Source organism: Phaseolus vulgaris, chromosome 10, assembly GCF_000499845.2.
Source record: "Phaseolus vulgaris cultivar G19833 chromosome 10, P. vulgaris v2.0, whole genome shotgun sequence".
Lineage (NCBI taxonomy): Eukaryota > Viridiplantae > Streptophyta > Magnoliopsida > Fabales > Fabaceae > Phaseolus > Phaseolus vulgaris.
In genome coordinates this window covers 3,812,395-3,828,342 of record NC_023750.2, presented here as the reverse complement: position 1 = coordinate 3,828,342, position 15,948 = coordinate 3,812,395, and the positions used below count along the sequence as shown (strand labels likewise).

Below are 15,948 nucleotides of genomic sequence, written 5' to 3'. Positions count from 1 at the left end.
GGAAAGAATGAATAGAACTATCCTGGAGAGAGTTCGTTGCATGTTCTCCCATTCTGGTTTGAGCAAATCGTTTTGGGCTAAAGCAGCTTCAACGACATGTTATCTGATAAACTGCTCTCTTAACAGATCTATTGATTGCAATATTCCAGAAGAAGTTTGGTCAGGTAACCATGTTGATTATTCTAATCTTAAAATATTTGGTTGCCCTGCTTATTCTCATGTAAACAAGGGAAAATTAGAACCTCGTGCTAAGAAGTGCATTTTCTTGGGTTATGGCTCAGAGGTTAAAGGTTATCATTTGTATGACCCAGAATCTCACAAAATAATTCACAGTCGGAATGTGACCTTTAATGAAAATGCTATGCTCTCTTCTGTAGAAGATACTGTCATTTCCTCAATTGATACAGGTGGCCAGAAAGAGGCTCGAGAGAAGGTGGAGTTTGAGATTAAAACACCCGCTCATGAGGAAGACGTTCCCAATTCCTCCAGTACTCAAGATGATCAAGTCACTGCTATTGATGGTACAAGTGAACATTTGAGTCCACATGAACAATGTCCACCTAAACGACAAGGATTACCACAGCCGTGGTCTATGGCTCAAGAACTTCCACAACAGAGACCAAGAAAACCGACTCAAAGATTAATTGCAGAATCTACCAACATTGCTTATGCTTTAACTATTGCACAAGAGATGGGTGAAGAAGGTGAACCCAAGAATTACTCAGAAGCTATCTCTAGTGATAACTCAACAAAGTGGATTGCTGTTATGCAAGAAGAAGTTGAGAGTCTTCTCAAAAACGAAACAAGGGAATTGGTGAAGTTACCAGAAGAAAAATGAGTCATTAGTTGCAAGTGGATCTTTAAGAGAAAAGAAGGGATCCCTGGTGTTGAGAGTACAAGGAATAAAGCAAGATTTGTTGTAAGAGGTTTTGATCAAGAGAAAGGTATTGACTTTAATGAAGTATTTTCTCCTGTTGTTCGTCATACTTCAATACGTATATTACTTGCTTTAGTTGCCTTGTATGATTTGGAGCTGGAACAGTTAGATGTGAAAACTGCTTTTCTTCATGGTAATCTTGAGGAAGAGATTTACATCCAGCAGCCTGAGGGCTTTGTTGTTTCTGGAAAGGAGGACCATATATGTCATTTGAAGAAATCTCTTTACGGCTTGAAGCAATCACCAAGACAATGGTATAAGAGGTTTGATTCTTTCATGGTTGGACATGGATACTCCAAAAGTAGCTATGATAATTGTGTTTATTTTCAAAAGACATCTGATGGGTCATTTATATACTTGTTGCTATATGTTGATGACATGTTGATTACTGCAAGAGATAAATTTTTAGTTAACAAGTTAAAGGCTCAGCTTAGCAGTGAATTTGATATGAAGGACTTAGGTCCTACCAAGAAAATTTTAGGAATGGAGATCAACAAAGATCGTCAAGCTGGAAAACTTTTTCTATCACAAAAGAAGTATGTTCTTAAAATGCTTGACAAATTTGGAATGCGAGATTGCAAAGTTGTTAATACTCCAATTGCCGCCCACTTCAAGTTGTCATCAGATCAGTGTCCAAAATCAGACGAGGACAAAAGACGCATGTCACATGTCCCGTATTCAAATGCAATTGGAAGTCTCATGTATCCAATGGTATGTACTAGACCTGATTTAGCTTATGTTGTTAGCATTGTTAGCAGGTTCATGCATAATCCAGGCAAGGCACACTGGGAAGCCGTTAAATGGATACTTCGTTATCTGAAAGGTTCTCCAGATCTTGGTTTGGTATTTGATCAACATAGAGCCGATCCCGGAGGAGTAGTTGGCTATGTTGATGCTAACTATGGTGGTGATTTAGATCGGAGAAGGTCACTTTCAGCTTACATCTTTACCCTATGTGGGTCTGCTATCAGCTGGTATTCTTCAGTTCAAGCCATTGCGCTTTTGTCCTCCACTGAAGCAGAATATATCGCTGCTACAGAAGGTATGAAAGAGGCTATAAGTGAACTTGGTCTTCAACAAGATGTTCTTGTTATATTTTGTGATAGTCAGAGTGTTGTCCACTTGACCAGGAACAGTAAGTATCACTCAAGGACCAAGCACATTGAAATTAAACACCATTTTATCCGAGACATTGTTGATACAGGAGATATAATTGTTGAAAAAATTCATACGACCGAAAATCCTACAGACATGTTGACCAAGCCACTTCCATCGACTAAGTTCGATCATTGCCTGAACTTAGCTGGTATTATCCATACTTAATCAAGGCTTCATGGCGAGAGAGTGTTCCAGTCAAAGGCAAGTCAAGGTGGAGATTTGTGGGTTATGACTCACTTTTACTGTTATCTTGGCATAAATGGGAGGTTACTTACCGTTGACAATTAATTGTTATTAAATGGAGGTTAATTGCCACAATCAATTGCAATCAATGGGAGGTTAATTACCATTAATTGTATTTATTATTGTTGTCTCCTAGAACCACTATATATATGTAAGACACAACATACGCACACTTGCTTCCTCTCTCTTTTCCATACTCTCTATTTCTGCTTTTGGATGTAAGTGTTTAACCCATATAGAGAGAATTTGTTTTGGGGCTATTTATCTATTAGCCTGAGAGGAATTTATTGTACTCCCAATACCATTATAGTGGAAGTTTTTGCTCTCTCGCCGGTGTTTTTTTACCTCTATTTAACGGGGTTTTCCACGCTTCCGCACACAATATCCCTACAGGAACAACAACTTGGCTGAAAACTTCTATTTCTAAATAAACTAAATGCTTTATTTGGGAGACATCTTCTTGGTTAGAACACTTATGCTTGATCCTTTCCATCATCTGTCTCATGCCATGTTGTAATTCCTTCAATCTTGTATTATGAGCAATGGTAGCAATGAAAGCACTATATGTAAGGGACCGGAATTGGAATAATAGAACTCCATGAAAATAAACTATTTGTACTTTGTTATAAATAAAAGTGGATTTCATACAATAAGAAAGGAAGTTATATTCTTAAATGACCATATTGAGTATAAAGAAACAGAATATGTTAAGGAAAAGGATGAAACTGCCAATAAGAGAGGATGAGTACAATCTTGACCAGAAGCCTTCACTCTCCTCAATTATATCTTAATTTGGCCAATACTCTGTAAGATCTCATTTTCTTTACCTTTCACTCCTACGTAGTCCCACATATGGATCTCTAGGGCATCGGTTCCCCACCTCTAACTAATTATTTGTCGTCTATTTGTCCGACGGGACCTCCCACTCTTACTTTTTCCAGATCATTATTCGTTTTTACCTTCGTATCATTCCTTGTCAATTGATCCATCACACATTAGATAGACAGCTGTCTTCTCGACTACAAATCCATCTGCAAAAATAACAAAAATCCCCACCTTGTCTCCACATACCAAATGTGATATCAAGCCCTGCCAATCTACATCATTAAAGGAAATTGTCGGGTCTCCCTTGAGTAACTGGATTGTGCACTTTGTGTAATTAACCATTAAGACACTAATAAGACATTCAGTTGTTGTGTTTTCAAGGGTTGATAAATACACAACACACAAAATCATTCCATCAATGTTAAAATTTTCAGGCACAGTGAAAAAGACTGAGTCTTCCTCAGACATATAAGCCAACCAATAAGGATAATTGTCACTGGGGAGAAAAACATCACAAGACTCACTGGTTTCCAATCCCTGTAGAATGAGAAAAATAGCTTAGTCATTTTGTATTGGTTCTGTTCATATGGACATCTTCAATCATTTTATCATTTCAAAGTACAAAACAAACAATTTAAGAGAATAACTACATATTGAATAAATTAGAACATAGTTCCCGTAATTATTTCTCTTAAAAGGTGGATTCAGACCCAATTCAATCTTAGAAAAACTTCTATCTACTTATATATTACAATTTAATCATATCTCTCACTAATATGAAATTTCCAACAAACTCACTGACTGCATATTTCAAACATGACACTAAATATAATAGCAGATGGTCCTATGGGCCCAACAGGCTTAACTCAATTTTATAATAACAACTTGTAATAGAAGTTTTGAATTTACTTATATACCATAATTTGGTCATACCTCTATTTGATATAAAATTTCCAACATATCTAGACAAATTTGCTTTAATAGTTTTGTTGTGTATAATAATGTGCTTTCAACGCATAAATAATTTTTTATGATCTATGAGAATATGACCAGTATGAAGCAAGCAATGCAAGCCCAAAATGGAAATCAACTTCCTAGTGCTTAGCATCGTCACTCGCCTTGTTGAGTATTAGAAAAAGGTATTTTTTAAATAAAGCCAGGTGGTTATAGAAGGGGAAGGTGCTAAAGGAATGTTAGGATTGAAGTTACTTTGAATTATTTTTACGGGAATGTTTCATGGTCTTAAAATTAACAGCTAAAATGAATAATAAAAGTAAGTAGATAATGAGAAAAAGAGAAGGAACCTCAAATATGCTCTTGCGGAGAGTATTGAAGACTTCTTCTTGATAACTTCCAAGTTCAATCCAATATGGTCTTAAGGGATGCTTTGAAATTTCTGGTGTAGATGGTCTTATTTTTAATGTACTCAAACTTACACCACGAACTTCCTCCAAAATTGTTATTACTTGTGTCGCTGTTTCATTCTCCGTGACACATTGCACCAAAACGTTACGCAGATTTAAAATGCTGCTTAGGATTGGTGCTAGATCCCCCAAATCATTATTCTTGATATTCATGGAAACTAGAGATGATGAAATGCCACGAAACGGACGAATACGAGACAGGGGATTAATAGTATGTGACATCCAAGACCAAATGATAGAACGAAAAACAGTAAGTGACAATCCTTTATTTCCGTCTAGAAGTATATATCCAATGCTTTTTGAGCTTACTACTGAAATGGGAACTTGTTTCACAGCAATATTTTCAGAAATTAGAGTTGTCAGGGATTCCATGAGCAATATATCTTCTTTAAAGATGTCAATCTTCAGACAACCTGATAGGATGAGAGTTTTCAAAGATTTCAACTTATATGTCTCACTTGGGAGATTGCTTAGGTTTGTACAACCTTTCAGATTTATAAGTAGAAGATTGTGGAGATCTCCAATGGATTGGTGTACCTTGCGCAAACTTGGACAATGCTTGAGAATGAGCTTTTCAAGACTTGGTAATTTTGAAAAGTCAGGGGTTTCTATCAAGTTCTTGGAATGACTAAGATTGAGGATTTTTAGCAACGGCAAAACCTACAAAAAAATATAGTATTTTTACAAAATAAAGGAAACCGTGATAAGAGGCAATTCTTAAAATTTTAATTACCCTACGAGTCTGAAAAGAAAATTGGATTTAATATATACCTTGGGTTCTTCCCACAATAGTCTAAGATTACTGTGTTGGAAATCCATCACAATTGCACCTTCCAAATAGAAGTTGTTAGGTATGTACTTTAATGGAAATCCTTGCCAATAGATCCATCTCAGTTGCTTAGAAAGATATCCATAATCTCCAGTGAGTTGTACATGATCAAGTTGCAAGAATCTCAACCTCTTCATTTTGTCAAAAGCATAAGCTTCGAAGAAATCTTTGCTCGTTGACCGACAGTTCAGAGACAATCCCTCAATAGCTTCTGTCCCCTGTAATGATAAGAGAAAATAAACAAATTAGGAAATCACTATTGTTAGCTCACTAGAAAAGGAAACATAAAGGAAAACAGTTTGAAGTTTCAAAATGTTATATGAAGAATGTACTTACAGTATTCTTTGTCAATACATCAATTACATCCTTGGAAAGCCACAATCGACTGCGCTTCCCAGGTTGCATTGTTGAACTTTGGCGCACAATCTCTCGTCCCATATCCCGGAGCAAATGATGCATTCCAAGTTTATTGTTCTTTTCAATTTTTATAAGACCACGCTCTATGAGAATTGTTATTCCAATATCAGCATGTAGTCCACACCCATTTAGTATCTCTGTGACATAGCCTCTCTCCTTACCAATAAAGAAACAACATACATCTAGAAATATATCCTTTTCCATGTCATCGCGTAAACCGTCAAAGCTTATTCTTAGTTTGTTCTGAACTTGAGTATTGGGAATTACTTTTAGTTTCGACAATACACTTCTCCATTCATTCTCTGACCTTTTACATAAATAAGAACCAAGGACTTCAAGAGCTAGTGGTAGTCCACCACAATAAGCAACTGCATCTCTTGCAAGTTCATTGAAGTCTTCCCTTGGTTTTGCTTCTCTAAAAGCATGCCAACTAAAAAGTTCAAGGGAGTCAGTTTGGTCCATTTTATCCATCTCATAAACATAATCAACATTAAGTTGACAAAGCAGGTCTAAATCTCTAGTTGTAATGATTATTATACTTCCTTGACCAAACCATTTACCATTTCCACATAGGTGTTTCGATTGGTCTATCTCATTCACATCGTCAAGCACAATGAATAACTTTTTTTCAGAAAGTCTGTTCTCGATCATAGTTTTTCCCATCCTACCACTCTCTATCTTCACATTTGCTTTTAGGACATCTGATAGAAGTTGTTCTTGTAAATGAACAAGGCCTATGCCATCTGTTTCACAAACTTGTCTAATATCTTGAATGAAACTTTTATCACCAAATGTATGAGGAATTTGATTGTAGATGGCTTTGGCTACGGTAGTTTTACCCGATCCTCCCATTCCTGATATCCCTATAATACAAACTTTGGTGGGTTGATTTTCAAACAATCCCATCACTTTTTCCACATGGGGTTCTAATCCAACAGGAAATTTAGTTATAGACAAGGGGTGTTCAAGGTGCACAAGTTTAGCGAGAACAAACTTAACAATTTCCTCTACTAGTTCAGCATCATTCCTTCCCGTTCAATAAATACAAAAGACACAAATGTCAAATAAATGAGCGCCAAATAGTATAGAAAATTTGTTCAGATAATTTTTTATGTATTTATTAAAAATAATTGTGTAGAAATTTTTTTTTATTTTCTATGCTTAAAATGTTTTAAGAAAAAGTTTCCAAAGTATGGATTGGTTTACCTGTGTTTGCTGCCATCCCACCAAGTAGGCAAATTTGCAGCTTTGGTGAGTGCACGTCTCCACCTCAGGGGCCAAATGGTCTGGTGTTTTCCTGAAAAATTGTTTTGTGTAATTGCCGTTTTTGGAATATAAGGCTTCTGATGTCTTACATCGGATGGGTCAATTTCATAAAACACGGGCATAACCATTAGGCCGTGAGTCTCGTGACATTCAACGATTTTCACAAGCTCTTGAACACACCGAGAAGATTCACTGTATGCTTTGGCGAAAACAACTATTCCAATCTGAAAGCTTTCAATTGATGACAAAAGTATTCTCGGCATCATTCCCTCGGCAAGGAAGGAAGGTTTTACTCCAGCCTGTAAAAGGGCAGAACTGAGATGAGAAATGAAATTCTTACGGATGTCTTCTCCAAAAAATTGGATGAACACTTCCTCTCGATTTCTGGATTTTGAGAAAAACGAAGAAGAAGAAGAAGACGCGGATGCCATCAAAGGAGTTGAGGTCAACGGTTAGAAGAGAAAGCAATAATGCAGAAAACACTGAGAGATGATGATGATGATCCTTAGTGCTAACCACCTTTGCCTTGCACACTACTCTTATATGTCTTTTATAATATGTAAGACCCACACTTCTTATTTAATAATGATTAAACTACTTAATATGCAGCTTAAATTATTTTCAAATTAAAAAAAAAAGAATAACCATTGAGCCTCTAAATTACAAAAGAAGAAATATTTTGATTTGAAATTGCTTGAAAATAATAGAGAAAACAGAGGAAGAAGAAAACACACCCAGAATGAAAAAACTTCTCTATGATTCAACTTTCATATGCACAACATGTGTTGGTCTTACATGCTTACATAGAGCCATAAAAAGAAGAAAAAAGAAAATGGGTTTCAGATATAATTAGGTTTCAGATAATATTCTATAGAACTAAGTATATAATTAATAAACTGTAAAACCCTCCTATCAAGGTGGAGTGTGAATACAGAGTACTCCAAGCTAGGTGATGAATTTCTGTAAAACTTCTCGATCAAGCGGTTTAGAACATCAGCTGGTTGTTCTAAAGAGCAAATAGAGAAAAGGTAAAAAAGATTTTGTTTTGAGTCTCGAACGACATGACAGTTGTCAATATGTTTGGACCGTTCATAAAAGTTATTATTAAGAGCAATATGTCTAGCAGATTGTGAGTCACAATAGAGACATGTTATGTTGGGGATGATGGTGTGGAGATCTTTTAACAAGAAAGTTAACCATTGTAGTTCACAAGATGTAGAGGCTAAGGCACGATATTTAACTTTTGAGGATGACCTTGAGACTGTACTTTGTTTTTTACTTTTCCATGAAACCAATGATTCTTCCAGAAAGATGCAAAATCCAGTTGTGGAGTGTCGTGTTATAGAACAAGACGCCAGTCAGAATCACTACAGGCTTTTTATTCTAGAGTAAGACAAACCTTGTGCAGGTGCAACTTTTATGTACTGTAATATACGTTGAACAACATGATGATGATGATGATGGATGGTTTTCCTTTGTATGAATTGATTGACGAATTGCACTGCAAAACATACATCACATCTAGTGTTTACCAGATATAAAAGCCGCCCAGTAACTCTTCTAAAACTTGAAGGATCATGCACATCAGCTTCTTGATCGAACATGTTCTCAGCTTTTTTCTGCATGGGATTAGACGCAAGCTTAGCACCCAGCATTCCTGTATCTTCAAGAGTTTCGAGAGCATACTTCTTTTGGAAGATGTGAATCCCTTTCTTTGTTCGAGCAATCTCTAGATCGAGGAATTATTTTAGCTTTCTGAGGTCCTTGATTTTGAGGACAGAATTCAGGGATTTATTGACAGATATTATTTCATATATATTATCCTTAACTAAAATTATATCATCCACGTCCACGTATAATAACAAGGCAACAAAAGAATTTTTAGTTTTCTTAATAAACAAAGAACTATCAACTAATGATTGGATAAAACCTATAGTCAAAATATATGAAGTAAGCTTCTCATACCACTGTCGACTGGCTTGGTTTTTCATTGATGACTCTAGGGAAAACCTCCATATAAACTTCTTCAGAGAGGCTCCATGTAGGAAAGCATTGTCTATGTCAAGTTGTTCTAGATACCAGTCTTTGATAACGACAACAACAAGGATCATGCGAATCGTAGTTGACTTTGCCACGGGCGAGTAGGTATTAGTAGAATCAATGCCTTCCCGTTGTATGTAACATTTTGCCACTGGCATGCTTTGTATTTCTCGATGTTGCCATCTGCTCTTCTCTTGATTTTGTATACACACTTGCACTAATGGGTGTTTTGTCTGTTGGAAGATCAACTAAATTCCAAGTCTTGTTCAAGGGCTTTGATCTCATTGTCTATGGCTACTCTATATTCATTATATTGAATTGCATCCTCATAAGTGTGTGGTTCAGTTTGTAAAGACAAAGAAGTTGACTTTCAAGGTATGCAGGAGCTTTGCGTGATCTTATAGATCTTCTAGGATTTCCAGTTTCACTTGATTCTTCAGTTTCTTCTTCATTGGAATTAGTCCTATCTGTTTTGTGGAACTTCATATATGCATTCAAGGAAGTCTTGATCATAACTGACTTCATATATGCTCGTTCTTGTTACTCTCTTGGTAGAAGGTTCGCTCATAGAAAAGAACATTTCTGAAGATACAAATTTCTCTGGTTTGTGTGTCAATGACAGTGTATCCTTTTCACCCTGCCTTGAATCCCATAAATATGCACTTTTTGGCTCTAGGATCAAGTTTGTTCCTTCCATTTCTAAAGTAGAAGCAAAACACAAACATCCAAAAATTATGAGATTATAAAGGTTAGGCACAGTGGAATAATTTTTTTCATACGGGCTTTTATTCAAAATGACCAGTGAAGGAATTTTGTTAATGAAATAGAAAAAATCACCACAACATATTACAAGGAAACTTGAGAGTGTTTGGATTTAAACATGAGACATCTAGTCACATTCAAGATGTGTTGATGTTTTTGTTCAACCACAAAGTTTTGTTGAGGTATTTCAAAGCATGTTGTTTGGTGAATAATTTCATATTTTTCATATAAGTCTTTCCAATAAAACTCTTGTTTGTTATCATTTCTTATGCTTTGATATTTTTAACTAAAACAACAAAACTACATAAAAGATTTTTGGTTTCATTTTTACTTCTCATCAGATATATCCAAGTGAATCTAGTATGATCATCAACAACAGTAAGAAAGTATATATGCCCATGTATAGATGGAACACCAAAGGGTTCCCAAATATCAATATGCTCAAGATCAAAAGGGTTATCAGAAGTGCTTTTGCATATAAGAAACGGTAATCTATGTTCTTTAGAAAAATGACAAGGAGCACAAATGTTTATCAAAATGTATATTGGGATAAGTTTTATTCATGCATTCTAACACCTTACTCGAAGGATGCCATAGCCTACAATGCCATACATCAAGGCTTTTGTCGCATTGAAAATAGTCTTTTGTTTGAGTGAAGAGAATTGCACTTCTTTCTGTTGAGAAGTTGAGATTGTAGAGTTCTACAAGAAGCTTAGCTTGTCCAATCGTCTTAGATGTAAGTGCTTCTTGAATCTGACACTCATCATCATGAGAAACAAAAATTATAGTTTAGTGAAGTGGTAAGTTTTTGGACTGATAGAATATTTAAAGAAAACTTAGGAATGTACAAAACTCTATGTATGATTAATCTTTAAGTTAAGATCACAGTCTCTGCATGTCTGGTGACTTAGTCAAAAGAAATAAATTGTTCCTAAGGACAGATATCGAATCCACAAGGAACAATTCTTTTAAAATCTCAATGTACAATATTCACTAAATATTAAAAGATGTGCAAAAGTTTGATTGAAAAGTCATTTGCATTATAAAGTTACGTGAGAAATTAACTTAAAACATCGTAAATGATTAAAATAATTCAATTGAGAAAACTGGAAACGGGGTTAATCTTTCTCACTCTTTTGTATTTTGGATGAACAAAAGCATACAATATTCTAACGTAATTGACATTGGTGCACATATAAAGTCATTTATATCGATTCCTCGCATATAAAATTATTAAGATTGTCTCCTAAATATTGATTCCTCACATATTTAGAAAAACATTCTTATCATTAAAAGCAGATGTTATAGAGAAATTAACATTTCAAATATATTGCTAGCATTCAAATATGCCAAGCATTATCATTTAGGTCAGATCCTCAGAAGTACTTTACAGTCAAATCCAAGAATCATAATCATGAATAAAAATTCAAGGTTTGAGAATAAAATGATAATACCAATATCAATCAAGAAAGAAATATTAAAATAAATATCACCTCAATATATCAGAGTTTGAACAGATTACTCTCAAACCCAAAGGGAAGAACTAGCCTCTCATGGTGGCCATTACAAGCATTGAAAGTAAGAAAAGAAGATCCAGAGCATTTATCATTGACGACTACCTCCTTTAGGGTTTTCTATCTCTGATTTTCATCCTGGTATCCCTTTTCCTCTGCCTCACACCCTTATTTAACCTAATTGGGTGTAGGTTAAGTGACATATCGCTCAAGCAAAATATTACTTGCTCAAGCGAGTTTAGAGAAAATAAAAACCAACTTCACTAGAACAAACTCGCTCAAGCGAGCCTAAGCGAGTCCTGGGTGAGTATTGGGTGAGTCAGGGCGAGTCTTTGGCGAGTTTGGCCCAAAGAGCAAGTTTGCCTCTATAGCGTTCTTGCTTGGGTGAGTCTGATTGAGTTCTGTTCGAGTTGAGTCCAAAGAGCAAGTTTGCTTCTAGAGTGATCTCGCTTGGGCGAGTTTGGTCCAGAGGGCAAGTTTTCCTTTGCAGTGATCTCGTTGGGCAAGTCTAAGCGAGTCTTGGGTGCTCAGCTTTGTCTTTTCTCCTCATCTCTAACTTTTCTATTCTTACTCTAGCCCTTTGTCTTCATCTTCTCTTAGATTCCTGAAATTAGCACAAAATTGAGAATAAATAGTTCTTATTCATATCATAATCAAAAATATGTTATTAGATTCAAATTTCTCAAATTAAGGTCGAATTATAACTTTATTAACAATTAAATCCATAAGTGATAGCTTTTTTTGCATAAATCTTACTAAGTTATGGCATTTATCAATGTCTAACAATGATTTAAGCATTATTTGGAAGCCTCACCCTCATAGGTTTTATTTCATAATGACTTAGAAAAAGGAAAATATAACGAGCAACATGATTAGTTGTCCCGGTATCAAGAATCCAAGATTTTTTATGAGTTTTACCTTTCTCATGTGGTTGATCCGTCATATCATTATTCGTTTTTCCTTTGTCATTATTCATTTGAAGGATATCAACTATTTTTTGCAATTGTTCAGTAGATAAAGCATAATCATTTAAGGACGTATTTTGAGGTGAACTCCTTTCATTGATCTAATCTTCTAAGCTTTCAACAACATTTACATCATGGCTAATTCTCTGCTTTATCTAGGGAGGATGTCCATGTTTGGAGTAGCATTTATCTGCAGTATGATTCATCTTGTTGCAATATGAGCATTGCTTCCCAAAATTCTTTCCTCTGCCTCTTCCAGTTCCTTTCCATCCATCAACATTTTTGTTGTAGTGCATTTGGTGGAATTGAGTTGTGTTTTGGTTGGATTGACTTGTGTTGTTTATCAAGATCTTTGACTCCATGGTTTTTGTCTCATTGAAGTGCCTTTCTTGACTTTCTTGTTGTAAAGTGAGAGAGAGAAGACTTTGTTTATATCATGCAAAGGCTCCATAAGAAGAATCTGGGTTTTCACATTATTATAGGTTTACATTACTCTTTTTGATTATGTGTACTCAATAATGATTTTGGATAATTTGCATTCGCATTTCACGCTACAAACACAAACGGCTATAGGTCCGAGAGAATGCAGCTCCTCCCTCAAAATCTTGGAATCATTATAATAGTCTAAGATGCTTCTTTCTCCTTGGTTAATCAAATTCATTTCTTGAAGGAGATTTGAGATGCGGAAGTGATTACTTTTGGAGAATCTTTCCCACAAGTCTTCCCATAAATCTTTTATGTTGTCGATGTAAATTGTGATTTGCGTTATCTGCGATGTCAAGCTTCGTGTTATCCAAGAAAATCACGATCACGTTACAACGCTCCCATGCTTCATATTGTTGACTCTTATGTGGGTTCTGGAATCTCCCCAATGATGAACTTGAGTTTTTCTTTGAGAGTAGTTCCATTTTCATTGCTCGACTCTAATGGTGATAATTGCTACCAAGTTGCAGTGTGACCAGTACCATTCCTGAATTCTCTCCAGTGTGAAGATAGTAAGGGTTCGTCGAATTCAGTGAGGGGTCCTCACTAAACATGGTGAGGGTGAACAAAGAAAATAAGAAATGCAAGAAGAGAAAGACAAGACACTGATGCATAAAGGTTTAAAGAGGGCGGCTATTTTCATTGTAAAACGGTGACTTTCTAGTCATCTTTTTAAATTCAGGTTTATAAGGACGGCTATGGTAAATAGTCGCCTTCTTATATGCTTTAGAATGATTTATAAAAGGGAGGTGTACAAATCTTTGTGCTGCATATAAGAATGCGGCTATGGTAAATATTCGTCGTTGTATATGGTTCTTTTTTTAGTACATTTTGTTTAATGCTAATTCTCATTTAAATTAACCTGTTCAATTATAATCTAGCCAGACAAATACATAAATTCATAGATTCAATTTATATATATTGATAAAAATGTATTACAAACACTAATAATATATCTTTACCTATATTCATATCTATCTATCTAATTCCTACACTATTCATTAGCTATCCTAGAGTTATAAAAATTTAGAAAATATGTGGACCAAGAATGTCTCACATACTATATGGCGGCTGAAGACATTGGTTGCTCATCCGTGAAGAACTGCATTACAAAATAAGGTTCACGTAAATTAGTGTTAAGATACATATATGTTAAATAGTTATAAAAATAATTTACCATCATATGTTACCTGATCCCAATCACTTTTAAGGCCTAGTCTTACAATGTTAACCATCCATTGCATAACACAATAGCCACACTCATAGCTTCCTGGTTGTCAATTACACTATAATCCAATAAAAAGTAAAAGTTAATATTGATAAACAATAAAAAGAGAAAGACAAAAATTACAAACCTTTAGTGTCATCCACTTCAGATTTTGAAAATTTGAATTTGATTGACCTTTTAGGATGTTATATTCACGCCATGAACTCATTAATACAAAAAATTGCGTTAGTAGATGCTTAATTAGTAACATACGGAGTTAAGTTTATGGTGTACTTACTTATCAATCATATTCTTCATATGTGTGGATGGCTTCTTGTGTAGGGAACAGAACCACACAACAGTTTTATCAACCGTGAATAAGACAAGTAACTGCCAATGACCCTTATATCATCCATGAAAAGAGTTAGTAAATATTTAAAACATGAAATAGTAATAATTGATGACTTATAATTAAACTTACTCATTAATATAAGAGCATAAATAAATTTGTTTTCCCTCTTTTTCCAGGGTGTTAGTGATGCGTATGATTGAGTTTCACTTTTCTTTGTTCCAATGGGATTAGTATATGAGGGATCTAAGAATCCATACACATCTTCATTCCCATCATTGATAGAAACTCCATGCAAAACCTGCAAGTTATTAGTTAAAGCATAATCAATAATAATTTAACATAAAGTAAATCTTCAATTAGGGGACTTAGATAAACATCTATAACATTTCCTGGTTTTTACGAATCAGATATCATCATAGACAACACCATGTATTTTTGCTTCATGCACAATCCAGGAGGTAAGTTGTACATAACTAGTAAAACAGGTTGTGAACTATGAAGAATATGTGGGGTCCACCATGAATGATGCAGTACATGGTGAAGTAGATGATGATCTATTGGAGGACATGATTCGTGATGTGGGAGCTGAGTCTTTTGCAGAAGTGCATGAATATGGAAGTATGTCAAGCGATGCAGAGACTCCATTGTAAATTTAATGATTCACCACGCCATGTCCAAGTTGTATAAGATCGAAGAAACCCATCACATAGAAGGTGATCCCTGATTTTCTTAACATCCAGTATCCTTCCATTCAAACAGTTAACGCACGGACACCTAATCTTTGCTCCATCATGACCACTATTATTCGCGTTATGTAGTGTAAATTGTATAACTTCTTCTACTCCTCTTTTGTACTCATCGCTTATGCAAACATAATTAATCCAATTTCGATCCATTATATTCTATAATAGTCATTCAGGTGTTTACTAATGAGTGTGAAATCTCATGTTTGCCGAGGGTGAAACACCTTCGGACTCAATACCAGCACGTATCAATTGCTGAGGATCAAACACTTTCAGACTCAATACCAAAACGTATCAATTGTCGAAGGTCGAACATCCTCGAACTCAATACCAACACGATAATTCTATTATAATCTAACAACTAACATTATATAAATTAAATAATAAATACAAATTATAATACATACTAAATATCAAATTAAAAATTATTAAATTAATTTTAAATATTAAATAAAATAAATCTATCTACCGTCAAATAATTTAATAATTATATTTTAACCTAAAAAAAATAAAAATTATAATAAAAAAAAGTAAACAAATTAATAACATTAAAGAAATTGAAAAAATTAAAAAAAAAAATAAAACACCACCAACCTTGTGCGTGAAGGTAACGATGGTGGTAAAGAGCGGCACGACAACGGCAATAGCGGCAGCACAAGCAGCGACGGAGCAAATAGGGCACAGTTTAAACTCAAACACCAGCGTGGCAATGAAACAGTGGTGGCCTTCGAGCAATGACAGAAAAGTAACAAATAAGAGAAATGAAGAAAATACAAAAACTAA

At 35.0% G+C, this 15,948-nt stretch overlaps 1 protein-coding gene across 2 annotated transcripts; it reads right to left on the bottom strand.

Annotated features, from left to right (window-relative positions):
* Positions 1 to 2,937: 2,937 nt before the first annotated feature.
* LOC137818622 (disease resistance protein RUN1-like) lies at positions 2,938 to 7,666 on the bottom strand. Of its 2 annotated transcripts, none has more exons than XM_068622147.1 (5): positions 7,040 to 7,666; positions 5,753 to 6,860; positions 5,359 to 5,634; positions 4,468 to 5,247; positions 2,938 to 3,700 (listed from the first exon to the last, which is right to left on the bottom strand). In XM_068622147.1, exons 1-5 carry the CDS (start codon positions 7,528 to 7,530, stop codon positions 3,305 to 3,307), a joined length of 3,051 nt encoding a protein of 1,016 aa, XP_068478248.1. In that variant the 5' UTR covers positions 7,531 to 7,666; the 3' UTR covers positions 2,938 to 3,304. The 2 variants fall into 2 exon arrangements, with proteins under 2 accessions (XP_068478248.1, XP_068478249.1); XM_068622148.1 differs by having other exon boundaries at positions 5,753 to 6,263.
* Between the last annotated feature and the right edge of the window lie 8,282 nt (positions 7,667 to 15,948).